The following is a 22,000-nucleotide window of genomic DNA, read 5'->3' as shown; positions in this document are numbered from 1 at the left end:
AAAACCATCAATACTTAGTAATTAATACCATCAATACAAGTTCATAAGCAAGGTATAAATGTGGAACACCAAAGCTTATATATAGGATAATGCTCTCTCCACTCAGAGATTTGTCATAAAGAATGATTTCATTCACTGTCGCGCTGAGAAGAATCAGAAAAAAATACTGTAATCAAAAACTTTCTTTTAAAAAATGTGTGGAGACTCATCTATAGAATTTTTTGTTCAGATTTCTGTAACTCCTGTAAAAAATACAAAGATATGTAACACTTGAGATTTCTTTCTCTCATGTAATTATTTTTTATCTAGTGTATATGTACATCTCTTTGAAAATTAACTTAATCACTAGTCTTCTCAATATCAATTTGAAAATATCCGTGCAAATCTACGTGTCTATAGATGGACACACACAAAATATACCACTAAACAACATAAAAATGGAGTATAATTACTACTGAGACAATAAATGCAGACTTCTATTAAGTAAAATAACTGAATCATTACCAATTTAATACTGTCTAATATTACCAATAAATGTACTGAATATCTAATACCGTGTCGTGAAATACTGTACAAAATTTAAAATAATAATTAAGGGAAAAAATGTTGAATACCTGTGCCATTATTTCTAGGGTCAGGAGCAAACAGTTTTATAGTAATTTTTGGCAACATCCACTGCATCCACAGGCTGACACGTCCACTCGAGACTCCAATATTACTTGTTGTTTGTTCCAGTGTAATAGAGTCTGAGAAAGGAGAGTCATCACCACCCTGAAGAGAATCACCCTATAAAACAGAAGCAATGGCTGAGAAAAAAAAAGTATTCGCTTTTCATCACTGCCTACTTTTCTTCCATCAAAATTGACAAACCATATAAACGTACACATAAATACAAGCAGACTCACTGACTGTGTATTAAAATTAAGCCATTTTTGAATGTCGGGGGAATAAAAAACAGGAGGAGATAATGAATTTGGCCAAGATTATATGATAAAAATGTGACATTCCATGACTTTATTCCACTTGGTCTAGAAGAATTTCCTCATTAGTTTACACTAGTTACATACCAGAAACACTAATGACAATTAAGGTTGATAGGAATATTCTGAAATGCAACAGGAAAAGGAGATAAGCAGGCTTGTGCACATCTGGAGGGCAAAAGATGAGGTTTTAGAGGTACCAAAAGGAGAATATCTCAGAATGGCACTTGTATACTACATATGATTTTTTTCACCCCTTCTTCTACACGTTTTCTTGTAATTTCTTGGGAAAATGATCTTGCAAAACAATAGCCTCGTGTAAAAATTGGAAATGTTTTAATCACAACTTTTTAAATGTTTCTGTTGTTTAAAATTTTGATTGTCACTTGCAATATTCTTAAATAACAGATATCTTGACAAATTAGCTTGTAGAAGCTTCTGAGCCACCAATAATTTTTGCTCATTCCCTACAGTGCTAAAGGCTCAACAAACAAGAGCTTATATCTTCAGAAAAAGAGACATATGAAAGACATATGAGAAAAAGAGAGACATATGAAAGGTACACTGAAGAACTTGTTAGAAAGGCCTATCAGAGACCAGCATGTAACTTCTGATAATTCTTCATGGGACAATTGAAAAATTTACCAACAAGATGACTTCACCAGATCTTTCCTTTGACAGAAATTAATGCAACCAGAGAGAAAAAAAAAGATGCGAACATATAATTGCTCCTTAGTTCCTAGCATTTACAACTCTTCAGCTCAATGCAATGGGCGCATAGGTCACTAATGTCAACCAGAAGCCATTAAAAATCCATCTGCGTCTGCTCTTCTAACCACACTAAGTGTTGCAAGTTTCCTTCATTATTCAAACACAAATGGGCAAGAGAAAAGTATTGCCACCTTGATTCCTTGAGATCAAGTTGAAGTTGTTTCTAAGAACTACAGATCAATAAACACCCAAAATTTTAATGAAGGTTTTGAGGATTATGAATTACAATGAACTACATACTTGGGAATTTTGATCTTTAACTAATGAATAACTGTGATGATTTATGTAGAAGACATCCTGCAATCAAGGCCTACACAGAAGGCACTGCACAGTTTGACAGAATCAACTTTAACCTGACAGGCAAAAAAAAAACAACAATAATGCACTCACATCAGCACTTGAAAAAAAAAACCCAACATATTTTTAGTAGCAAAATCTAAAATCTGACATTACTTGACTCATCCTGCAGTCTAAGACTGTGAGTATGGTAATTCTGTTAGCAATCTATTTTGTGGATGTATAGAACTCATCCCAAACCAAACAGCTCATATGGGAGCTTTTATACTGATGGATCCCATTTCCAAACAACTCAGGCCTACAGTTTAACTACAGGATTTCTATAATGTATATGTGTTTTCTTATCAAAATATTAACCATAAGACAGGACAAAAGTTAGGTCAAAATCCTAAAAATCATACAATATCCATTATGACTTTGGGCTGTTCTGCAGACATCAAACATCCAAAAGTTTCCACACCTTTGTAACAAAACCTTGAATAACATCCCTAAAAGATGATGATGAATCTGTTGTGGGAATTTCATTGTGCCTGGAATCTGCAGTACTTTGGAATAGGCGATCCTATAAACAGGGCAGCTGTGGAGGCAGCAGCCAGTCAAAGAAAAGTTGCCGAGATTCTCAGTTGGCTTTCACAGGGTGTCAAAGCAATGAAGCACAATCAGAGGTCATAGAATGGCCTGGGTTGAAAAGGACCACAATGATCATCCAGTTTCAACCCCCCGCTACGTGCAGGGTTGCCAACCACCAGACCAGGCTGCCCAGAGCCACATCCAGCCTGGCCTTGAATGCCTCCAGGGATGGGGCATCCACAACCTCCTTGGGTAACCTGTTCCAGTGTGTCACCACCCTCTGTGTGAAAAACCTCCTCCTAATATCTAACCTAAACCTCCCCTGTCTCAGTTTAAAACCATTTCACTTTGTCCTGTCACTCTCCACCCTCGTAAACAACCATTCCCCCTCCTGTTCATACATATTCTTCAAGTATTGGAAGGCCACAAGGAGGTCTCTGTTGAGCCTTCTCTTCTACAAGTTAAACAATTCCAGTTCCCTCAACCTTTCCTCACAGAGAGGTGCTCCAGCCCTCTGATCATCTTCATGGCCCTTCTCTGGACCCACTCCATGAGCTCCACGTCCTTCCTGTACTGGGGGCCCCAGGCCTGGACGCAGTAATGCAGATGGGGCCTCACAAGGGCCAAGTAGAAGGGGACAATCACCTCCCTCTCCCTGCTGGCCACCCCTTTTTTGATGCAGCTCAGAACACAGTTGGCCTTCCGGGCTGCAAGTGCACACTGCTGCCTCATGTCCAGCTTTCGTCTACCAGGACCCCCAAGTCCTTCTCCATAGGGCTGCTCTCAAGGAGATCTTCCCCCAGCTTGTATAAATACCTGGGATTGCTCTGACCCAAGTGCAGCACCCTGCACTTGGCCTTACTGAACCTCACTAGGTTTTCATGGGCCTGTTTCTCCAGCCTGTCCAGGTCCCTTGGGATGGCTTCCCTTCCTTCCCTTCCTTCCAACCACTCAGCTTGGTGTCATCCGCAAACCTGCTCCGAGTGCATTCAATGCCATCGTCTGTGTCATTGATGAAAGGTCAAGGAAGGCAAGGAACAATACTATTTAAACCTTATTTAATATCTTTGTTTTCAGTCAAGTCAAAGATCAAGCCAGTGTTGCTTTGCTGTGGAGTGATTTGCTGGTCTCTGTTTTTTTCACTTTATAAATTCATTCCGCATTTTCCTTTTTTTTTCCTTTTTTTTCCTTTTTTTTTTTTTTTTAATTGAAGCACTTTTTACATTCTTTTTTGTATTGCTGGCACACGTAATTCGCCACATTGTAACTTAGCAACTGTAATGGAGGGAGTAGGAGAGAGAGCTTCCTCTTCTCCCTGTACATACATCCATTCTCTCACTGGACATGTTCCAAAAAGCTTGTTTTACGAAAATCAATTTAGCTCCCAAAATTTTGGCAGATCTGTACATTTCTGATAGTTAAAAAAGAAGAAAACAATAGTAAATTAAATTTAAAGTGGTGTGGTTAACAGCAAATACATACTGCTACCATGGAAAGTTTTACATTTTATAATTTTTTTCTTCTATTTGCACAATGTTATGTGCTAAGATGTTTCATGTATTTTGTTAACTTCTTTTTTTTTTTCTCCACAAAGAGCTGTTTTTGTTTAGTGGTTTGACGATATAGATAACTGTTCTGTAGAAAACTGAAGCATTCATTTTCCCACACTTTCTTTAAGCTTATTTTTCACTAGATATTAATTGATGTACTACAGTTCATGAAGTATCAGCCAGCTGATAATTTTGGCACAGTGTTACTTTTAACAGTATTTGTGGGATTCTTGAAGAACTGCATCTATATAGCATAAACCCAGACATGTATAAGAATCAAATTAACTCAGAAATGTTTAAAAGTAGCAAACGCTGAGTTTTAGGGGACACGTTCCCTACTAACATCCAAATCCATTACAAGTGTGAAGTTTATTAAAAAAAAAAGCAACAAAAACAAAGCTACAGGCCCATCATTGAAAACTGCTTCCTTCTTTTCTACATGCATAGTGATTTGGAACGTGCCCTATATCTGACATCCTATCAACAAAAAATGCAGAGGTGAGGAGAAGAGACCAAGGTGTTTGCAGTTTCCATCAGTACTGCTGGAGTTGTGCTCATGCTGACATGAATCCAGTCATGTTTGTGCTTATGGCTGTCTGACTTGCAAATATTTCTGACATGAATTTCTGTAGCATGTGAGGTAGATGTATTAATAGTGATTCAAATGCTGCACATAGCTGTATAGATGTAGAACAAAATTTCCTCTACAGGCATGTATTTCTGAAACTGAACCTGAAAAAGTAAACCAGGTTTTCACGTCTAAGAGTAAAGTGGAGGCTGTTGTGGATGCCCTGTCCCTGCAGGTGTTAAAGGCCAGGCTGGGTGGGTCACTGGGCAGCCTGATCCAGCACTTGATGCAACTTGGCAACCCTGCCAGTGGCAGGGTGGTAGGAAACTAATGATCCTTGAGGTCCCTTCCAACCCAAGCCATTCTATGATTCTATAAAACACCAGCATGGAAAAAAATAAGCATCTTGATCTGCAAAGCAAGCATTGTCAGAAGTAAAATAACTGTGAACTTCTGGCCAGAATCAAAGCACCAGGGGACTGTTTTCACAGCAGAGCAAGTGGGAGGTCTGACACCTGGACTTTCAGTTGTTCGGTTTTACAGCTTGTTTGACCACAAGGCCTGCAGGTCCCAAACAGGGCCTCAATTCAATTGTACAGCTTTGTACCCCAATTCTGTACTTGGGTTACTGCATGCCCATCTGGCATTCCATGTCACTTGTGTGTTCTGTTGCTCGCACTAGCCAGCTTGATGACAGAGCTAAAACTGCATTAAGCTGAGGCCGGCAGATATAACCTCTTCTGTTTGCAGCTGTGCCAGCTGAAGAGCTTATCGACAGACAGCCCCAGCTGCTCATCACCATGTCTCTGTCAAAGGTTACTGGCTCCTATCTCCTCCTTCAACAGTTCAATATCAATGTGTTATCCACATGTTTTTCTACCATTCAAACATACCAAGAGAGTTGAATTGGCCCATTCTCTCCGTCAGTAGCAAAAGCAATACAGATGGCTTCTCTGGAGGCAGAAGCTGCTACATGGTTATCCTTTGAGAAGTGGAAAAAGGATTCATTTCTTCTTAAATTTATGTTAATGGTACTGCATCCAAAACCATTGGGCAAAATCACAGGGAAAAAGCGACGAGCTGCACTAACTTGTTTTTGGTTTTTATTTATTTAATAAGCTCAAATTCTTAGAATTCTTTTTTGCACTGAAAACTAAAACAGAATTGAAAAAACAGTGATCTTGTTTCTCATGCAGTTTCAATTTTCTTTTTGGATTTTCAGCACCCAGCGTGGTATTGTTAAATATGTTTATGCATTAATTTTCTGCTCTGTTTCCAGATCTACAGAAAAATCAAGCCAGAGTCAGAAACACTGAGTTATTTTCCCACAACTTCTCATGCCAAGTCCTAAAATACACAATTTAATTCTTTCGCCAATTGTTGCAAATTGACCAATATACCAAGTTTATTTTCTTAGCAGAATTTATCTTTGTTCATCAGGAAGAACCAAACATGTGAGGCCTTCATCCTTGGCCTGCCTAAAGCTCAGGGATGATCACAGTTTGGCCACACTACTGCTATGCCTTATCAAAATAACTTCTGCGTTCTTGCTCAATCACCGAGTTTCCCCAAGGACTAAACACTTCTACCACTGTTTGTACTTAAGTAAACAGTAACAAGTGGCCTGTTGTAGTCTGTACTACCTTTGCTCTTGCTGTTCCAAAGGAGGGATGGTAAAAATGATTAACTGTTTCCATCCCTCCAGTACTTAAGCCTCGATGATGCGTCTCTTCCTACCACCACCCAGAGTAAAATTCAGTGAGTTACGTAGCTTTATCCATGTAGGAGCACGGTATTCACTATCAACCTGTCAGCATGGAAAAAATTACACACAGCTTGAAATATAAATCATCCGCAGACCATATAAACAAATTACTCCTTTTGCTGTTTAATACAAATAGTAGTGAGAGTTAATTTTCTTCTTATTCATCTATAGCAAATCTGTTGCAGTTGAAAGAAATTAAAAAAAAAGTGTTTCCCAAAGAACAAAGTAACATTAATCATAAAACCTCCAATGTTTAAAAAAAATAATACTTATCGTAGCAAAGTGTTTTTGTTAGTCAGATACCAAGGTTTCAAAATAAAATGTGTAGGAGTATAAAAACAAAGTACAAACTGATAAATAAAACATGAAAAAGATTTCCCCGACTCTTGGAGAATGTCCCTAAGTCAGACCTGTAAAATACATATTAATTATGCCATATGCTTCATCGCTGTTATGTGGCTATAAAGTAACGTAGCTGCAAGCTGCAGCTTTGAGTGATGTACTCCATTTTTATATTTTACTCCCTCCATTCTCTCTATGGAAAATACTTTTGTTACAGTAGTCTGAAAACAAGTTATAATTTACAAATACAGGGTTGTATCTATTAATTGAAACAACACAGACCTAACTTCCTTTCCACACTACTAATAAGTACAAGCCAAAATAAAGTGCCTTCAAATTTCTAACAACCAAAATATGCCTCTATCAGTAAGCAATACTGGAATTTTAAAGAATACAAAGAGAACAGATCATATTTTCCATACTGGTCTGCATAGTACTTGAAGTACTGAAGAGGACTACGTACTCTCTATGATGCATATGGCAGACTGTGTACATTTGAAAATAAATTCACATATAAATCCATTCATATTATGACTAAGGCTTACAGCAAAACAAAGCATTCCAGAGTACAGCTGAAGACAGCAGAAGTGACCAGGCTGTCATCTTTTTATTCTACCCTCACTGAAGAAAGAACTCAGATTTCCTGATTACACTACATAAAAGAAAGTATGGTGATTATAAGTAAGCTTGCATAAGGAAAGAAGGAAACTAAGTGACTAACAAACAAGCAAAAACAACAAGGGAAAACATTAGCTAAGTTTCAAATACACATATTTTTCACTTCTCAACAATCCTTATCTCAAGGAACCAAACACGAGCAATGGCACTAATTAAAATCTTAACGGTACTTTTATACTAGGAAACACGTAATAGGTTCAGAAACAGCCATCAGCCACAGAAGAAAATGTATTGTAGAAATACTGCCAATTACGCTACCCATTATTTAATTTATATTGTCTAAAGGAGTGAGAACAGAACAGTGAGAAGACAGTGTGGTTCCTTTCATTATTTCTTGCCAGTTGTCCAAGTATGTTTCTCCTTCCTCTTTCTGGACTGCCTTACTGTCCCAGCCACAGACAAAGCACCTTGGGCTGAGGGCTCTGAATGGAGATGATGGACATGAGCTCTATTCCTATGTCAGTCTTTCAGCCATATGAACAGCGTGGATTCAAGCAAAGTTTTTCTCCTGTTTGTATCTTTTTTTCTTCTTTTCTGTCTTAACTAATATCCTTTTTAATTTACTTATACTGTCTAGCATTATGATACATTCCTTTTGAAGCAATTTTCAAATCTTGGTTGTAAAGTACTTTGTCAACTCTAATCTCTTATTGCCAAAATAAATAAATAAATAAATAAATATTAAATATTAATGCCATGTGTTTTAATCAAGTTCTCATTCTAAGAAGATGAAGATGGTAATCGCAGCTTCAGAGTAGAAAAGACTGAAAACAAATCTTAGTTTGTTAGCTAATTCACCAAACTTCATTCGTATCAGGAGATTTATTTAGCTAGAATATAATATTTGTTGAGAAAAGGAAGAAAATGAAATATGCGATGAACAATATTTTGCAAGTAGAAGAAAATGAATGCTGAACTAAAACTCATACTGTCAAAACAATCTTGGTAACATATGGGTTAAAACAACTACTGAATCAGTATCAACGAATGCTCTAAGTACAGCATGTACTCTAAATGCCTCTGTCTATACAGAGTCAAAACCAAATCGTTATTTATAAAGCTGGTGGTTTCTGATTTTAATGAGGAAGGAATTTTGGTGGGTAAAAAAAAATACTATCTTTGCAGCCATATTTTTTTCCTACTACTGCTGCTTACCTTCAATTTTTTTTTATCTGTGACAAGACTTTTTCACTATAGAGATCATAGGAATACACCAAAACATAGGCCAAGCCAAATAATTCAGAAATGAGTATTTTAGTGAAATGTCATTAGAACTGAAGCTCTAGCTTTAACACCTTTTAGTGAATTACTTGTATGTGTGTGCACATCATGCTTATGTTAAAGTAAGCACTAGAAATCACCATTTCATTCTCTCCAAAACCTGGAATTACTACAAGCCACTCACAGTGTTAAAGAAATCTTGGCCAAATGTTGTTGAACTATAATTGCAGAGAGCATTCAAATTGCCAGGCATCTGCCTGTGTCCTGGAACTACAAGGAATTCCCAAATCACTGTGTTTATTCCTAAGAACGAAACTAGTCTCAGAAATCTACCCGCCTTCAGAAGTCTCCCAGCAATTCAAGGTCAGGTTGGAGGGGCTCTGAGCAACCTGATCTAGCTGTAGGTGTTCCTGTTCACTGCAGGGAGTCAAACCAGATGACCTTTAGGGATCCCTTGAACTCAAACAATTCTGATTCTTAGAGCTTTATGTTAAGAATTAAGCATTGCATACATTTAATAAACTATCGACATATCTTCAACTCATCTTATGAATTTACAGGTCTATGCCAGAGCCATTTAAGACTGACAGAAGGCACTAAGAAAATCACATATGTTTGGCCTGCTCACTTACACGGCCTCCTGGGACCGCCCATCCTAATGCATCATCTAGCTGATGAGCTCATGATAGTCATGGATTAAGTTTAACATTGTATTAGCCTTCTTTCCTCCTTGTGTGAAAGAAGCACAAGTCCTCATAACTCAAAATAACATTTTACAGTCTTAGGCACACACAGATTTAGATCAGGTACCAGTTTGCTCCAGGCAGTTACACAGTATTGCAAATTAAGGAAGCAGAAAGACATAAAAACGAACGGCCAATCTTTCTTATATTTGAAGCTGAATACCAGAATCCTCCTATAACAGAGTTCCAAATACACCCCTGAGACAAGGGAAACAGCAGAGCTCCAGAAGCAGCTCACATGTAGAAGATATCAATGCCTGGGTGAATCTGGTGTGCGTGGACTACTGGGTAACCAGCACTGCCAGCCCTGGGAATCTTCACATCCCCAGTGCCTCTCCTGGCTTGCCAACAACAGCTCTGCATCATCTCATGCTTTATCTCAACTGGCTTCAACACAACAGGCTGATTGTTACTGAGAATGAGACATGAGCAGTACACGTACCAAAGGTACTTCAAAAACACCAGTTACTGTTCTAAAAATTCTGGACTTCAAAAACACCCTATGCTTCTTGCCTGAAAACACAAACTGTAACTTTCTTCTAAGAGTTAATATTCCTTTTTTTCCAAGAGAAACAATTTAGACAAATAAAAAACATAGGTGTCTTAGTTTCAATTGGGATGGAATTGTTTTCTTCGTAGTGGTATGATGATGTGTTTTGGTTGATAGCAATGTTGATAACATATCAGTGTTTATAGTTGCTGCTAAGCAGTGTTGTACAGAACCAAGGCCATTCTCAGTGAGTCGCCCAAAGAACTGGGAGGGAATGGAAAAAGGACAGGAGCTGTGTGGTGCTCAGTCACCTGCCAGGTTAAAATACAATAGGAGAAACACTGGAATCATTCTTCTTCCACCAAATTGAGTTCACAAAGTGATTAGGGTAAAGCTATTTTCCATAAGGACACCGCTGCTCTATCTTGATGCTTTCCACTTGTACCTACTTCACATTTTGTAAATCACTATTCATGTGATGCATCTTTTTAAGAAAAGTTACCTCTGTAGTGGTGCCAATGTCAACTGATGGGCTGTATGTGCTGGTATCGGGTGGAACAGTACCAACACTACTTTTAACTGGAGAGCTAGGAGGTGCAGGTCCTGTCATGGTTTCAGTGTAAACAGAAGACTGGTAGAGAATTCCTCTCCTCTGAATTTTATTCCAAACTTTGCTTGTGATCTCAGCGAGTTCATAAAGAAGCTGCACCTGAAAGAAAAAAAAATAAAGGAAGCATTTCTTAATGAGCTAAAGGAAAATGATAGAAATCAAAGCCCTCTAACTGAGACTTAAAATGTAGTGGAATTTAAATGCTCAGAAGTGCTCTAATAAGCATGCACATTACAAATAAAATAATTAGCAGCATTTACAATATAGTGATTTTGATTTAAAAAAAAATAAATCAGCTCTTTGTCTAATATTCCAGTCTGTAGTCTATAAAAACATAACCAATCTGGTCTTGTAAAACCTTTAGTAACAAATTTTAACAATTAAATATAAGCAATTTCTGGCATATTTCTTATGTGAAAAAAATATTCATTTAACTGGTATTAAAATGATGGTCCCATGCATCACATGAAACTGTTCTTTGTTTTAGGAAGAACATCCGCTATTAAACTTAATAGTCTCTTGGCGTATGTCCTTCCAATATTCAGAAAACATACTGTTTAACTTGCATACTGTTTGACTCTGTTCTAAGATATTTGTACAAGTTTTTGTAAATAAGAATTAATCGTGGAATTTCTATGACAACATACTGCAATATACTGTATAAAACAAGCTCAGGGAAAACTGCAGACAACATACAAGCAGATCCACAGCTGGATACCATACTCAACTTGCCATTATAAAAAATGGAAATTGTCATATTTTTAAGAACTTTAAGCCTCAGGACACATCTACTCTATGAAGCTGGCTTCTTATGTGGGCAGAACAGATGCAGAAAAACACTGCTGTCAATCTATATTTGATATAAAACAGCACTTGATTTTGTGCGTGAGAGTGTGTGATGAAGTCTCAGAGAACATGCTACAGTCCTTTCCTAGGAGGTTAAGTGCTGGCATTTTATAAAATCCTTTTTAGTTCATCTTGGATTTTCTTTTGAAGTTTCAAGGCTTACACTGAGCAGGTCATATACTCCTTTGACAGAATTTTTTCCCTAAAGGAGATAAACTTCTCAGTACTTATTTTGGTCTTCACACACAGTGCAATCTACAGACAATGAAGCTGCTGTTTCACTTACAACAGAAACTTCATTTAGCTTTTCTTTAAAAGGTTTAATGTCTCTAATGTTCTGATATGGCAGTGGTAGCCATTAAATTATTAATTCAAATTTTCCAAGTTTTCTTGAGAGTCTTTTGTGTACCTCAGGAAGATCAACTAATAATGTCCATTTGATTGATTCAGTAATATAACATAAACTGGTGTTGACACTTCACTGGCAAAACAATCTCGAGAAAATTAATAGGATACAGACACAAATACAAATCATACATGTTTGCAGCCTCCTCTCCCTCACAATATTTATTGGTCAAGAGACCTAAGGATAATTTAAGCTGTGCTTCTCCAGTAGAAGCAGGGCTTTGAGAAATTTAATTATGCTACTGTTGCTAAAGTCCCAAAATAAAACAAAGGAAGAAATAATGCAACTTCTGTGTTTACATGCATGCTTGTTTACAGTCTGAAGAGGTTTGTCATCAGTTAATCCAACACTGAATAGTTTAGACCTTACTGGCATTGCAACAGCTACAATCATTAAAGCTAACAATTACTTAGGTTGTCAAAGAGATTTTTTATTTCTAATTTTTGAAGCCAGGATCCTTGCAGCCGTTCTAAAACAGCAGCTGTTTCAGACCCTGCCAGCAACCAATAAGCCTATTAATTAATATGAACCTAATGAACTTTATCACCTGAAATCAGATACAAAGTGACCAGTTCACAAAGAAGAAAAGCATACTTTAACAAAAAGCGGTGACTTTGATAGAGATATGTTAAAAAGAAAGAACTACAAAAACACCTCACTTCAAAACCTCCTTAAAATGAAAAAAATATATGAAATTTTTATGTAAATAATATTCAAAATCTTCAGATAAAGAGCTGAAGCTGTGTCTTTGATTAATTTTAATACACTTAGTTTTATCCAAGTGGCTGTTACTCATTGAAATGTATTTCTGCTAATCTTGTTGGTTACATTTACTCAAGTGAATTTTGATGTTTTGAAAATGCATTCATCATTATATGAGATCTAATGTAAGTGTGAGGACTCTCTTCTTTAGAAGTATTTTGGAGCACAGCATTAAGTATATAAGTATGTTTAGAAATCCCTGTTCAGGAGAGGAAAAATTGTATGATAAAAATAGGAATAACTCCGTCAATATTTGTTAAGAAAAGTTTCCCTCTCTCACTGCTTCCAACCCCTCTGCAGCAAAACCACACATAACTCAATAAGACCCCACTGGCTACTTGGCAAAATCTGTGAAGTTCAGTATGTTACAGCACTTTATTCTTAAAACATATTACTATAAAATTGAGAGCAGTACAGCAAAAGGCAACATCTTGACAATTTTGCACACTGAAAATGTTGACTTTGCAGCAATGTGACCATCAGAACACGGTCTGTTCACATTAAATCATAGTAGTCGTACAGTAAAGTACTTCACCTTTGCTACTGCTTAACAAATTCACCAAGTATCACCTAATTTAAAGCTGTCATTTGCAGAGAAAATACAGCTTGACATTCTAAAGAATCAAATTTCATAGTTACTCTAAGGTGAATTTATAAATATAAAATGCTGTTTATGTGAATGTATTTTCCATTTTCTGTTCTTGGTTATCTGCTTAAAAAAGATTGACTTTCCTTCTCCTGATGCGTAAGTAAAACAAGGATAGAAGGACCGCTCAAAGACCTTCACTAAACTCAATTTGCCCACACCTTTTTGGTCATTATAAAACTCCAGTTAATGAATAACATTCTAGTGTACAAGAACATCATTTAAGACAACAATATTTGGTCTATTTGGTCTGATACTCCTGTGTACAGCATTTTAACACGTCACTAAATGCATGATCTTACGATTTACATGAAACTTACAATTTATGTTCTTAGAGCAAATGTTTTCCTAGAGTTTACAATACAAATTATTTGATCACACTATAGAATACTTGAAAATGTGTTTTCCTTATTCTGTTTTCCTTCTAATGAGCGATTCAAATTCAGATGAGGCTTCAATTTAGAACAACGCCATTCAACTCATAAATTTAATACAAATAATGCAATCTGCATATTCACTACAAGTAAGAATTTTAGAGAATTAAAAGAAATCAGGGTTGATCAGACAATTTGCTGGAATTCCACTGAGAGCACACCAATCAAACGCAGAAAATCACTTTGCTTTATAAACATCTCAAAATATTTACAAATCTGTATAGTTGCAATATCCCAATGAAATCTGCATAGTTTGGATAGTATAGAATGAGACAGATTTTCACAGTATATGAAATTCCTGCATGTTAATTCATTAAACATTATGAAAATACCACAAAGTTACAAAGTAAAGCTTCAAGAAGTCTTGCAATATAAGAAGTATAATTGTCAGCAAAACCATAATTCTATCTTTTATTTCCACATTTGTAACACAGTGACAACCTTTAATATGTGCAAACACACCTGTCAAACAGATTTACAAGCTTGAGTAGACCTTGTTTAGGCAGTTCAGTTTCAAAATTTAATTTGTCATGTCCAGCGAGCAATCTCCCTCTATGCAACCCTTTTACTAGTGAATATGAACTCATCTATTAGAGAAGACAGTGGCATATAGCAAGTGAGTCAGAAGTAAGTTGGATGAAAGTCAGTGAATGCAGTAGGGGACCACACATTGAGGATAAAATTAATGTGTACTTTGAAACACTTGCTTCATTCATAGAACACAGAACGAAGAAAAGGAAAAATAGCATGTGACTGGGGAGCATATTGTAATAAGTACACCCAAGAGACGACATTAAAAATACACCAGCGATCACACTTTCAGCACTCTCATACTTAGGCCATAGGCCCACAAATCTTTATAAACACAATGTTCTGTGTATCAGATAAAAATGATACTTGGTGTTCTTCTCCCTTCTTTCTATTAAATAAACTTACCATATTGTCCATGATGTCCTTTGAAAAATCTAACGGGTAACATTAAATCTAATGGGCAGACAGCATGTGAATGTGGAGCTCTACTCAGACCTAAACATACTTGCCATTTCCATGAACAAGAGAATTATTTGCAACACCACTGTTGTTCAAACTTTGCAACTGTCACAAAAGCATTATTCAATTTGCTGTAAAGAACACCCAAAATTTAGCATAATTTATTATTTGATTACAGTAAACTTGATCCAACTCAGTAAAGTACAGGGTGCACTTTCAGAAAGTACAACAATCTCTTCTAATAAGCATATCAGGTCTAAACTTATTTTCACACGTTCATATTTTTTCCATACCAAAGGAAAAAATTGCTTCCCTAAGAACATTTTATGTTCAAAGAAGTGCTCTCTCCATGAGAATATGATGAAAAAAATTACATTAAACCATTTCAATATAAGAATCCACAGTGACAGCAAAAAAGCACTGTAGCATTTAATGGTACATCTGCAATTCATTTAATTCCATCAGCCAAAAGATGCATTTATACTGTAGCTATTACATTTTGGGAAGAGTTTGAATTAAAACAAAACTTGAGAGAGCTTCAAAGCAAATCTTAATCTAAGCACCTTGATTTGATGGCATAGTTTAAAAAAAAAAAAAAAAAGAGAGAGAATCTCTTCCTGAAAGCGCAGAAGAATTGTACTTAAATCAAGTTATTTTAAATTTCTCTTCATAAATCAATTAAATGTACCAACCTGGGGGTTTGAGCATTTTATTTCAAGGGACTCCAGGTCAACGTGAAGGCAGACGACAAATGAGTGCCTGGATTCTGGCCCCGAAGCAAGCAGTTTCTGTGATGTAACAGCTAAAGTAGAAGTACAGCCCATTGGTTCCACTAAATTAAGAGTCATCTGTTGTCCAAGAAGAGTATACATACTGAAATGATGCAGACTTATGGTCCATGGAAAAGCATCACCTAATGATGACAAAGAAGGGAAAACAGTTAAAATTGTCATCATAAATAATAGAAAACTTCTCTTAAAACTCGGTAAAGGCCTTATCGTTAACCTACTTAGAAGTCAGCAATTGCTGTCAAAGAACATCAAATTAGCCCTGAACCATCAAAAGCACAATTCAACCACTAATTCCATTCCACACCTTAAAGTCTAACAGGAGCTATATAACTGTTTGAAAATTAAATAGTGTGGGTTTTAACTGCAACCTGTGAACAAGAATGTTCAACAGTCCTTAAAGAATGTACACTGTTTTATTTTTCCTTAAACTCGGGAGCTTTCTAAAACCACTCTTCACTTATTTCAGTATATGGGGAAGCAGAAGCAGTTCCTTACATTATTCTTCAGCTTATACATGCTTTTCTTCTGAAAATTCACAGCTCGCATCTCAACAGAGAGGTGCCATAGGGTTGTGCTAACCAAAGAATATCCCAGTGCACAGCTCAGCACATGAGACTTGGATCACGTCTGTCCAGCACTGACTAGATTAACCCAGTATGGCTGGGAAAACAAAGCAGTAACAGATGAACCTAGTTGTTATAATCACTGCTGCCTTCAGCTTTCAGTAATACCTTTGGGGTGACAATTTCTAATTTGCATTAGATGCAAAGGAAATCAGGAGGACAGTGTCTGCACAGGCTTTAGTAAAGCCTTTGATGCTGTATCTTCTACAGCATTTAGGGTTAGGTTAGGGGTTGGACTCGATGATCTCTGGAGGTCCCTTCCAACCCCTACAATTCTGTGTGTGTGTGTGAGACTACCTAGGCCACGAGGCAACAAAAGATGTGGTTAATTCTCATTTCACATGAAACCACGGATACAGGCTTTTGCTATTTAGAAATACGAGCATAACAATTATTTTAGATTTTTTTTTCCTCTACATAAACTTTCCAGTCATCAGACTTTCTGCTGAGGAATTTGGGCTCTTTTGACCCCACTTGAATGAGAGTTGATACCCAGCTTGTGAACCTTCAATAGGAAGTCAGTTTTGAAAATCAGAACAAGAGATTGTATATAAATGCACATTTACACTGGTTGTCACAGAATAATAAATAAATTGGAATATCTAAGCATCTCATCTGTGTATCTCATCCTAAGAAAACTGAAAACTTCAGTAGTTTATTTGGAAGCTATGACATACTGAAGAATTCAGTTTAGCCAAAGGAACTTGAAAACATTTTGGAAATGTTTCAGATTATAAATTTAAAAGTAGCTAGTAATCTGTATTTTTTCCAAATTCCGTCAGCCAAGAATTACAAAATATTAATTGCAATAGAAAAAAATTCAAATGCAAAGGCAACTCTAATGACATGTTTCTGACTATGACACATAACCTTTGTATTTCTTTGTGACCATTACAGTGGTCACGTCACATTGGCTATATCTCATGGATTAAAAAGGATCTCCAAAGAGAGATGTTAACTATTTCACACAGTATACAGTGTCTACCTTAAAAGAAAAACACAAAGCAAATTTTATCAGATGTACATAAAACACATTATGATGAACAAACACTATAGCAAATACAACATATTTACACCTATAAAATCCCCCCTTATTTTCATCAATTATCTTTCTCAGTTCCATACGCAGTGTGACATTCTATAATACTAGAGCTGTTCCTCTGATAAAATACTTGTTTTGTGGTTCTACTTGAGTTTGTTTATCTGTTAAAAAGAAATGATAGTTACTTACATGGATTCATTTTGTAGGTTGCTTTTATGAAACTACTTTAGCAATTTAAAGTGTTAAACGTTAAGAGCAACACTGTTCAGAGGTTTTACTTCAAAGCTCATTTCTTAGTAGGAATGAAGAGCCAGTGCTGCACTTCGTAGATGTTTTCTCTGCCTGTCTAATCTTCCTTTCCATGTAAACTACTGTTTTGCCATCTAATTGCTGTGATTCATTTAGGCTGAAAAATTGTAGGTAAAACTTACATTACCTTCAGTGGAGCCAGAGCTCACCCAGTTCTTAACAGTAAGAACATATACATGAAAGACTCCCAGCATAGTTCAAGGTTCTGGTTAGTTCTTCATCTACAGCTTGAATACATCCTTATTCTTAATTTCTCCAAAGATGACAACTGATTTGAAAAACTTGAAAAGGTGTTCACTAACATACTTCAACTGTTTTGATAACATATCAAATTTATAAATGCTACTTTAAGACTCCTGTTCTACTAAGAGAACTACTTTTGCAATATATGACATAAAGTTTTTGCTATGTGCAAGGATTTTCACTGGCAACTATTTAATGTACTTACTTAGCTAGGTGTAATGCTCATCATGTCTTTTGATATGCATGAGATACAATATTCATAAATGTATGTAGGTTACTCTGAAAGTAATGCCTCCTATTTATTTCTGTGGAAACTAAAATAGATCCAAAGGGCATAATAACACTGTTTGATAGAAAAAAAATCTCAGCTACAAAACACTGTGTTTCAACACATTCACCAGCATTAGCTGATAAGCTGATGGAGATGCTCTTCATTTTGTCATGTGACAGTTGTGCATGGCCATCCAGAACACAGCTTGTCTCTCATGTCACTGTCACCGCTGCCGAAATGCACCACCCACTGCCAACCTGTGCTCACATCCACTGTTTGGTAAACATTCCATAACATTCAGGAAGTGTCAATGAATGTCAGTAGGTGCAACTTTTTTCTGCATGGAGGAATTCAGCGGCACACCTTTGCTTCACATACGCCTTCATGTCAGGTACCATTTCATCAGATTGCCCCTCTGTTGCCATCTGTCACACAGCAACAACACGTAACAGAATATCGGTGGGAAGGTTCAACTCTATTGCCATTCCACCAACATCTGCCTCTGACACCGTGGGCTGACATAACAAAGTAGGAGACATTACTTTCAGAGCAACCCTTGTACTCAACTACTAATGATTTTATTATATGTTTTCTCTCACTTTTATATGACACTTCTCTTTATTTTAAAAACCATATTGCAGAAGTGGCAATTGTACACAACACAGTGTATATAATGTTGACAGCTGTACAAAAGATAAATTGCTTGTTTAAAGTTAGTAATGGTAGTAGAGAGACCACAAAAGTAAATATGTTCTGGGTCTATTCACATACTCGCTAAAGGTATCCTTTGGAATCTTTAGAAAGTATCTTCATTCCTCTGTCTCCAGCTCTCTTTCTTTATCCGCAATGAAGTATTCACAGGGATTTCTAATACACTTACGTTTGCAAGCAACATGCAATGTTTGAATAACAAAAGGATATAGCAATCATCACTTTTTAGTTTAGTATTGTATTTACTCTTCTTACTCCCAGCCATGCAATAAGAGAGCAGATTTATATGACTGCATATATTAGTTGCACACAGTTGAAAGCACTGAGAGCTTTGACCAAGCTCAGAGCTAACTTCAGCAGATGAGACGTAGTTCCACAGACTTCAAATGAAAGCACAAACACACACGCTTCACCAGCTTAAGCCCAGCTATTTGAGATCTCACACATATGAAGACAGTATTAACAAGTTGTTTAAGTAGAGCTTCACTGCTATCCAGATACTGAAGAACACCACTAAAATGTGAAAGCTAATTTTAGAAAGTTATTACCCATAAGAGATAACTTGTTTGTTTGTTTAAGATGTTGACATTGAGTATAAACTGAAATAGCATTATTTGAATGTCAAAAAGTTTACTATTAAACACAGGCCAAATATCTTTATTATATATTAATCTTATAATTTGCAGAAATTATTTTCCAGTCTTTACACTGAAGCACAGCATTATTTTAATCTACTGCAAGACAAGTTTTCTCAGAACAGCCAACATACTACTATTAACATTTACTTGCCTTTTTATTCATGTTGAAATCTTTATGCTTCTATTTTAGTGCGGTAATTTATGACCAATAAACATCATTAAAATTAATTCACACACTGCTATTACAAGTTCTAATTTTCTACTATGCTAAAAGATGCCGACATTCCGAGCTTAAACATATGCTAAAAACATCTGTGAAGTTATATAATTCATATTTCAGAAACAAAAGCCATCTCTCAGGGACTGCCCTCATATTTAAATATTTGAAATACAGGGATTTCAACAACCATCAGTATGCTGCTATCCATATGACAATGTTAATGCAACACCTAGCAATTGCAGGATCAATTTTCAGGTATTTTGAACATCTTTTTTCTATATTTTATTTTTACTGTATCTTACCTAAATTCAACTTTTTTTTTTTTTTTTTTTTTTTAAATATTCATTCTCTTCTCAAAGACTGATTCAGTAGATTCTACCAATCTGAATCTTGAAGGGAACATTTTACATGTGCCAGTTAAGGATTATAAAATAATAGGGTGTTTTTTTTTTTTTTTTTTTTTTTTTTAATGAAGCACCATCAAAAATGAAACAGGCTGAAAAAAACAACAAACACTAACTGGTTTAAAAATCATGAGTAGAAGTCAGGAAAATATTCCAAATTAAAATAATTAAAATGAAAATTTCTACATGTAGGAAGACTTCACAGATGCAAAAAATGTACTCGTTGTTACTCCGAAACTCGGTGCCACCAGCAAAGCTAACTTTATATTCCCTTCATGTATTCAATAACTTTTCTATCAGAACATTTTAAATATGATAGCAAAAAAATTCAGAAGACCACTTAGAGGCGACCTACGAAATACGTAGAACTGTAAGTAGATGAACTTAGATGCACACCAACATCCACAGAATGTTACAGCCCACTTCAATCACTTTCCTAAATACTTCAGTCTTGCTCTTAAATCTAAGTTTCTAACTACTCGATTTCTCCTTTCTAACTATCTTAATTTCTTCAGTGATACTACTTCACAGACAATAATTGGAACAAAAATTTTCTCATCACATTGACTTGAACTATAAGGGTAATACTTAATGTAAATTAAAATTTGTTGAACTTATAAAGTAACATTTATTCAGCAAAAATGCCACAGAAAATCTCATTCTTTACATAGCTATATCCATTTCTAATCATATGCTACTTCGTATGACTGAGCTAAGCTAGGTTTCCAAATCAAAGTACTGCTATAATGTTCATCTATTAAGTATCTTTACAAACTACAATTACTTGAGGACTGAAAACAAATGGAAAGACCTGATTGTGGAACTTTTTTAAAGCTATTTTTACCATATGTTGACATCTCGAGGTCAGTAAGTCTTTGTGAGTAGGCTGTCATATCCCCACGACAGCATGACTATGCTCCCTTTTCCTCTTCTTTTAGTTTTTCATGTGAAAAGAAGAATGAATGAGTGAGCACACTGCTTCCTTACAATTAACAATGCATCCTTGCAAACAAGTCTTTCATATCTACTTTACAGAGAAATGATTCAAAAGTATCATTCAAGAAAAGCAAGGTTGAATAAATACCATTTCAGAGAAGTAGCGTTATTGCTAAAACATGTTACCACATCCCTTAAGTCCTGTTCAAAGACAGAATAGAAATTAAAGACTTTCCCAACGGAAGTCCATAAAGATTGTTTTGCTCTGCATTGCAAGAAACAAAGAAAGTGGCTTATGAGATTTTTCAAATCTTTGCAATAGTCTCTTTAAGGGGGAGTTCTGGCACAGGAGAAGTCAACAGATCCATTAGGGAATCAAAAATATCAAGATTGTGAGAACTTCTGTTTGGCATTATTCCCAGAGCAGAAAGCCACACACAAATAAATTCCTTACCATAAGCTTTATCCCAACCAGGGAGATTCTTTTCTCTCACTAGGATCTTTCCCTTAAATCTGAGTTTGACAAAATTCAAGTGACTTCTCACTTTCGTAAGTGTTTTAAATTACATCATCAGCTTGAAACAAACAAAAGACTTTGGTTAAATTTATTTTTATCTTTTATCTGCCACTATTATCAGCAAATTAGATCATTTCTACTGAAAGTAAGTGATTAGGAAGAAAGACATATTACCCTTCTCTTTCTCTTTTTTTCCCCCGCTAGCAGCATTTTGCACACCTCTGATATGAATTTTGGAATTACAAAAGCTGAAGTTTTGTTTCTGTTGCTGAGTTCAGATAAAACATAGGAGGGAGGAGAAAAGTCCAGTGTAAGTGGAAGAACAAAAGGAAGAGGAAAACACCTATAAATCCAAGCAAATTTCAGATGCAGAAGTGGAGCAAACCTTGCATACGCTTCTGACTCAATTTTTTACAGCATATCCTTTATAACAATTTCTGTTTCTGCAACATGCATGCACAAAACAGTAATTTTTACCAGAAAATGCTGTCACAAAAATGTAACTGCTGCATCTCCCTCTCTTCATCTTTTAACAAATACACAAGAGCAACTATTCTTTCAGAAAAATATATTACATAAATACAGTAATGAATTAACTGTGCAATAATACGTTCATGACTTTTTAA

The 22,000-nt window shown here is 36.0% G+C and overlaps 1 protein-coding gene across 3 annotated transcripts in view; it reads right to left on the bottom strand.

The window, feature by feature from the left end:
• Positions 1-22,000, bottom strand: part of VPS13B (vacuolar protein sorting 13 homolog B) — a 415,483-nt gene that overhangs the window by 179,465 nt on the left and 214,018 nt on the right. For all 3 annotated transcript variants that reach the window (XM_042868778.1, XM_042868780.1, XM_042868779.1), the window contains exons 24-26: positions 15,362-15,582; positions 10,478-10,684; positions 615-786 (exon numbers count right to left, since the gene is read on the bottom strand). In XM_042868778.1, coding sequence (XP_042724712.1) covers positions 615-786; positions 10,478-10,684; positions 15,362-15,582 — 600 coding nt within the window. The remainder of the gene's footprint in view (positions 1-614; positions 787-10,477; positions 10,685-15,361; positions 15,583-22,000) is intronic.

This window comes from Lagopus leucura, unplaced genomic scaffold, assembly GCF_019238085.1.
Source record: "Lagopus leucura isolate 7727_CA_CO unplaced genomic scaffold, USGS_WTPT01 Super-Scaffold_100002, whole genome shotgun sequence".
Taxonomy (NCBI): Eukaryota; Metazoa; Chordata; class Aves; order Galliformes; family Phasianidae; genus Lagopus; species Lagopus leucura.
The sequence above is the reverse complement of the archived record's forward strand: the minus strand, read 5'-3'. Positions and strand labels throughout refer to the sequence as shown.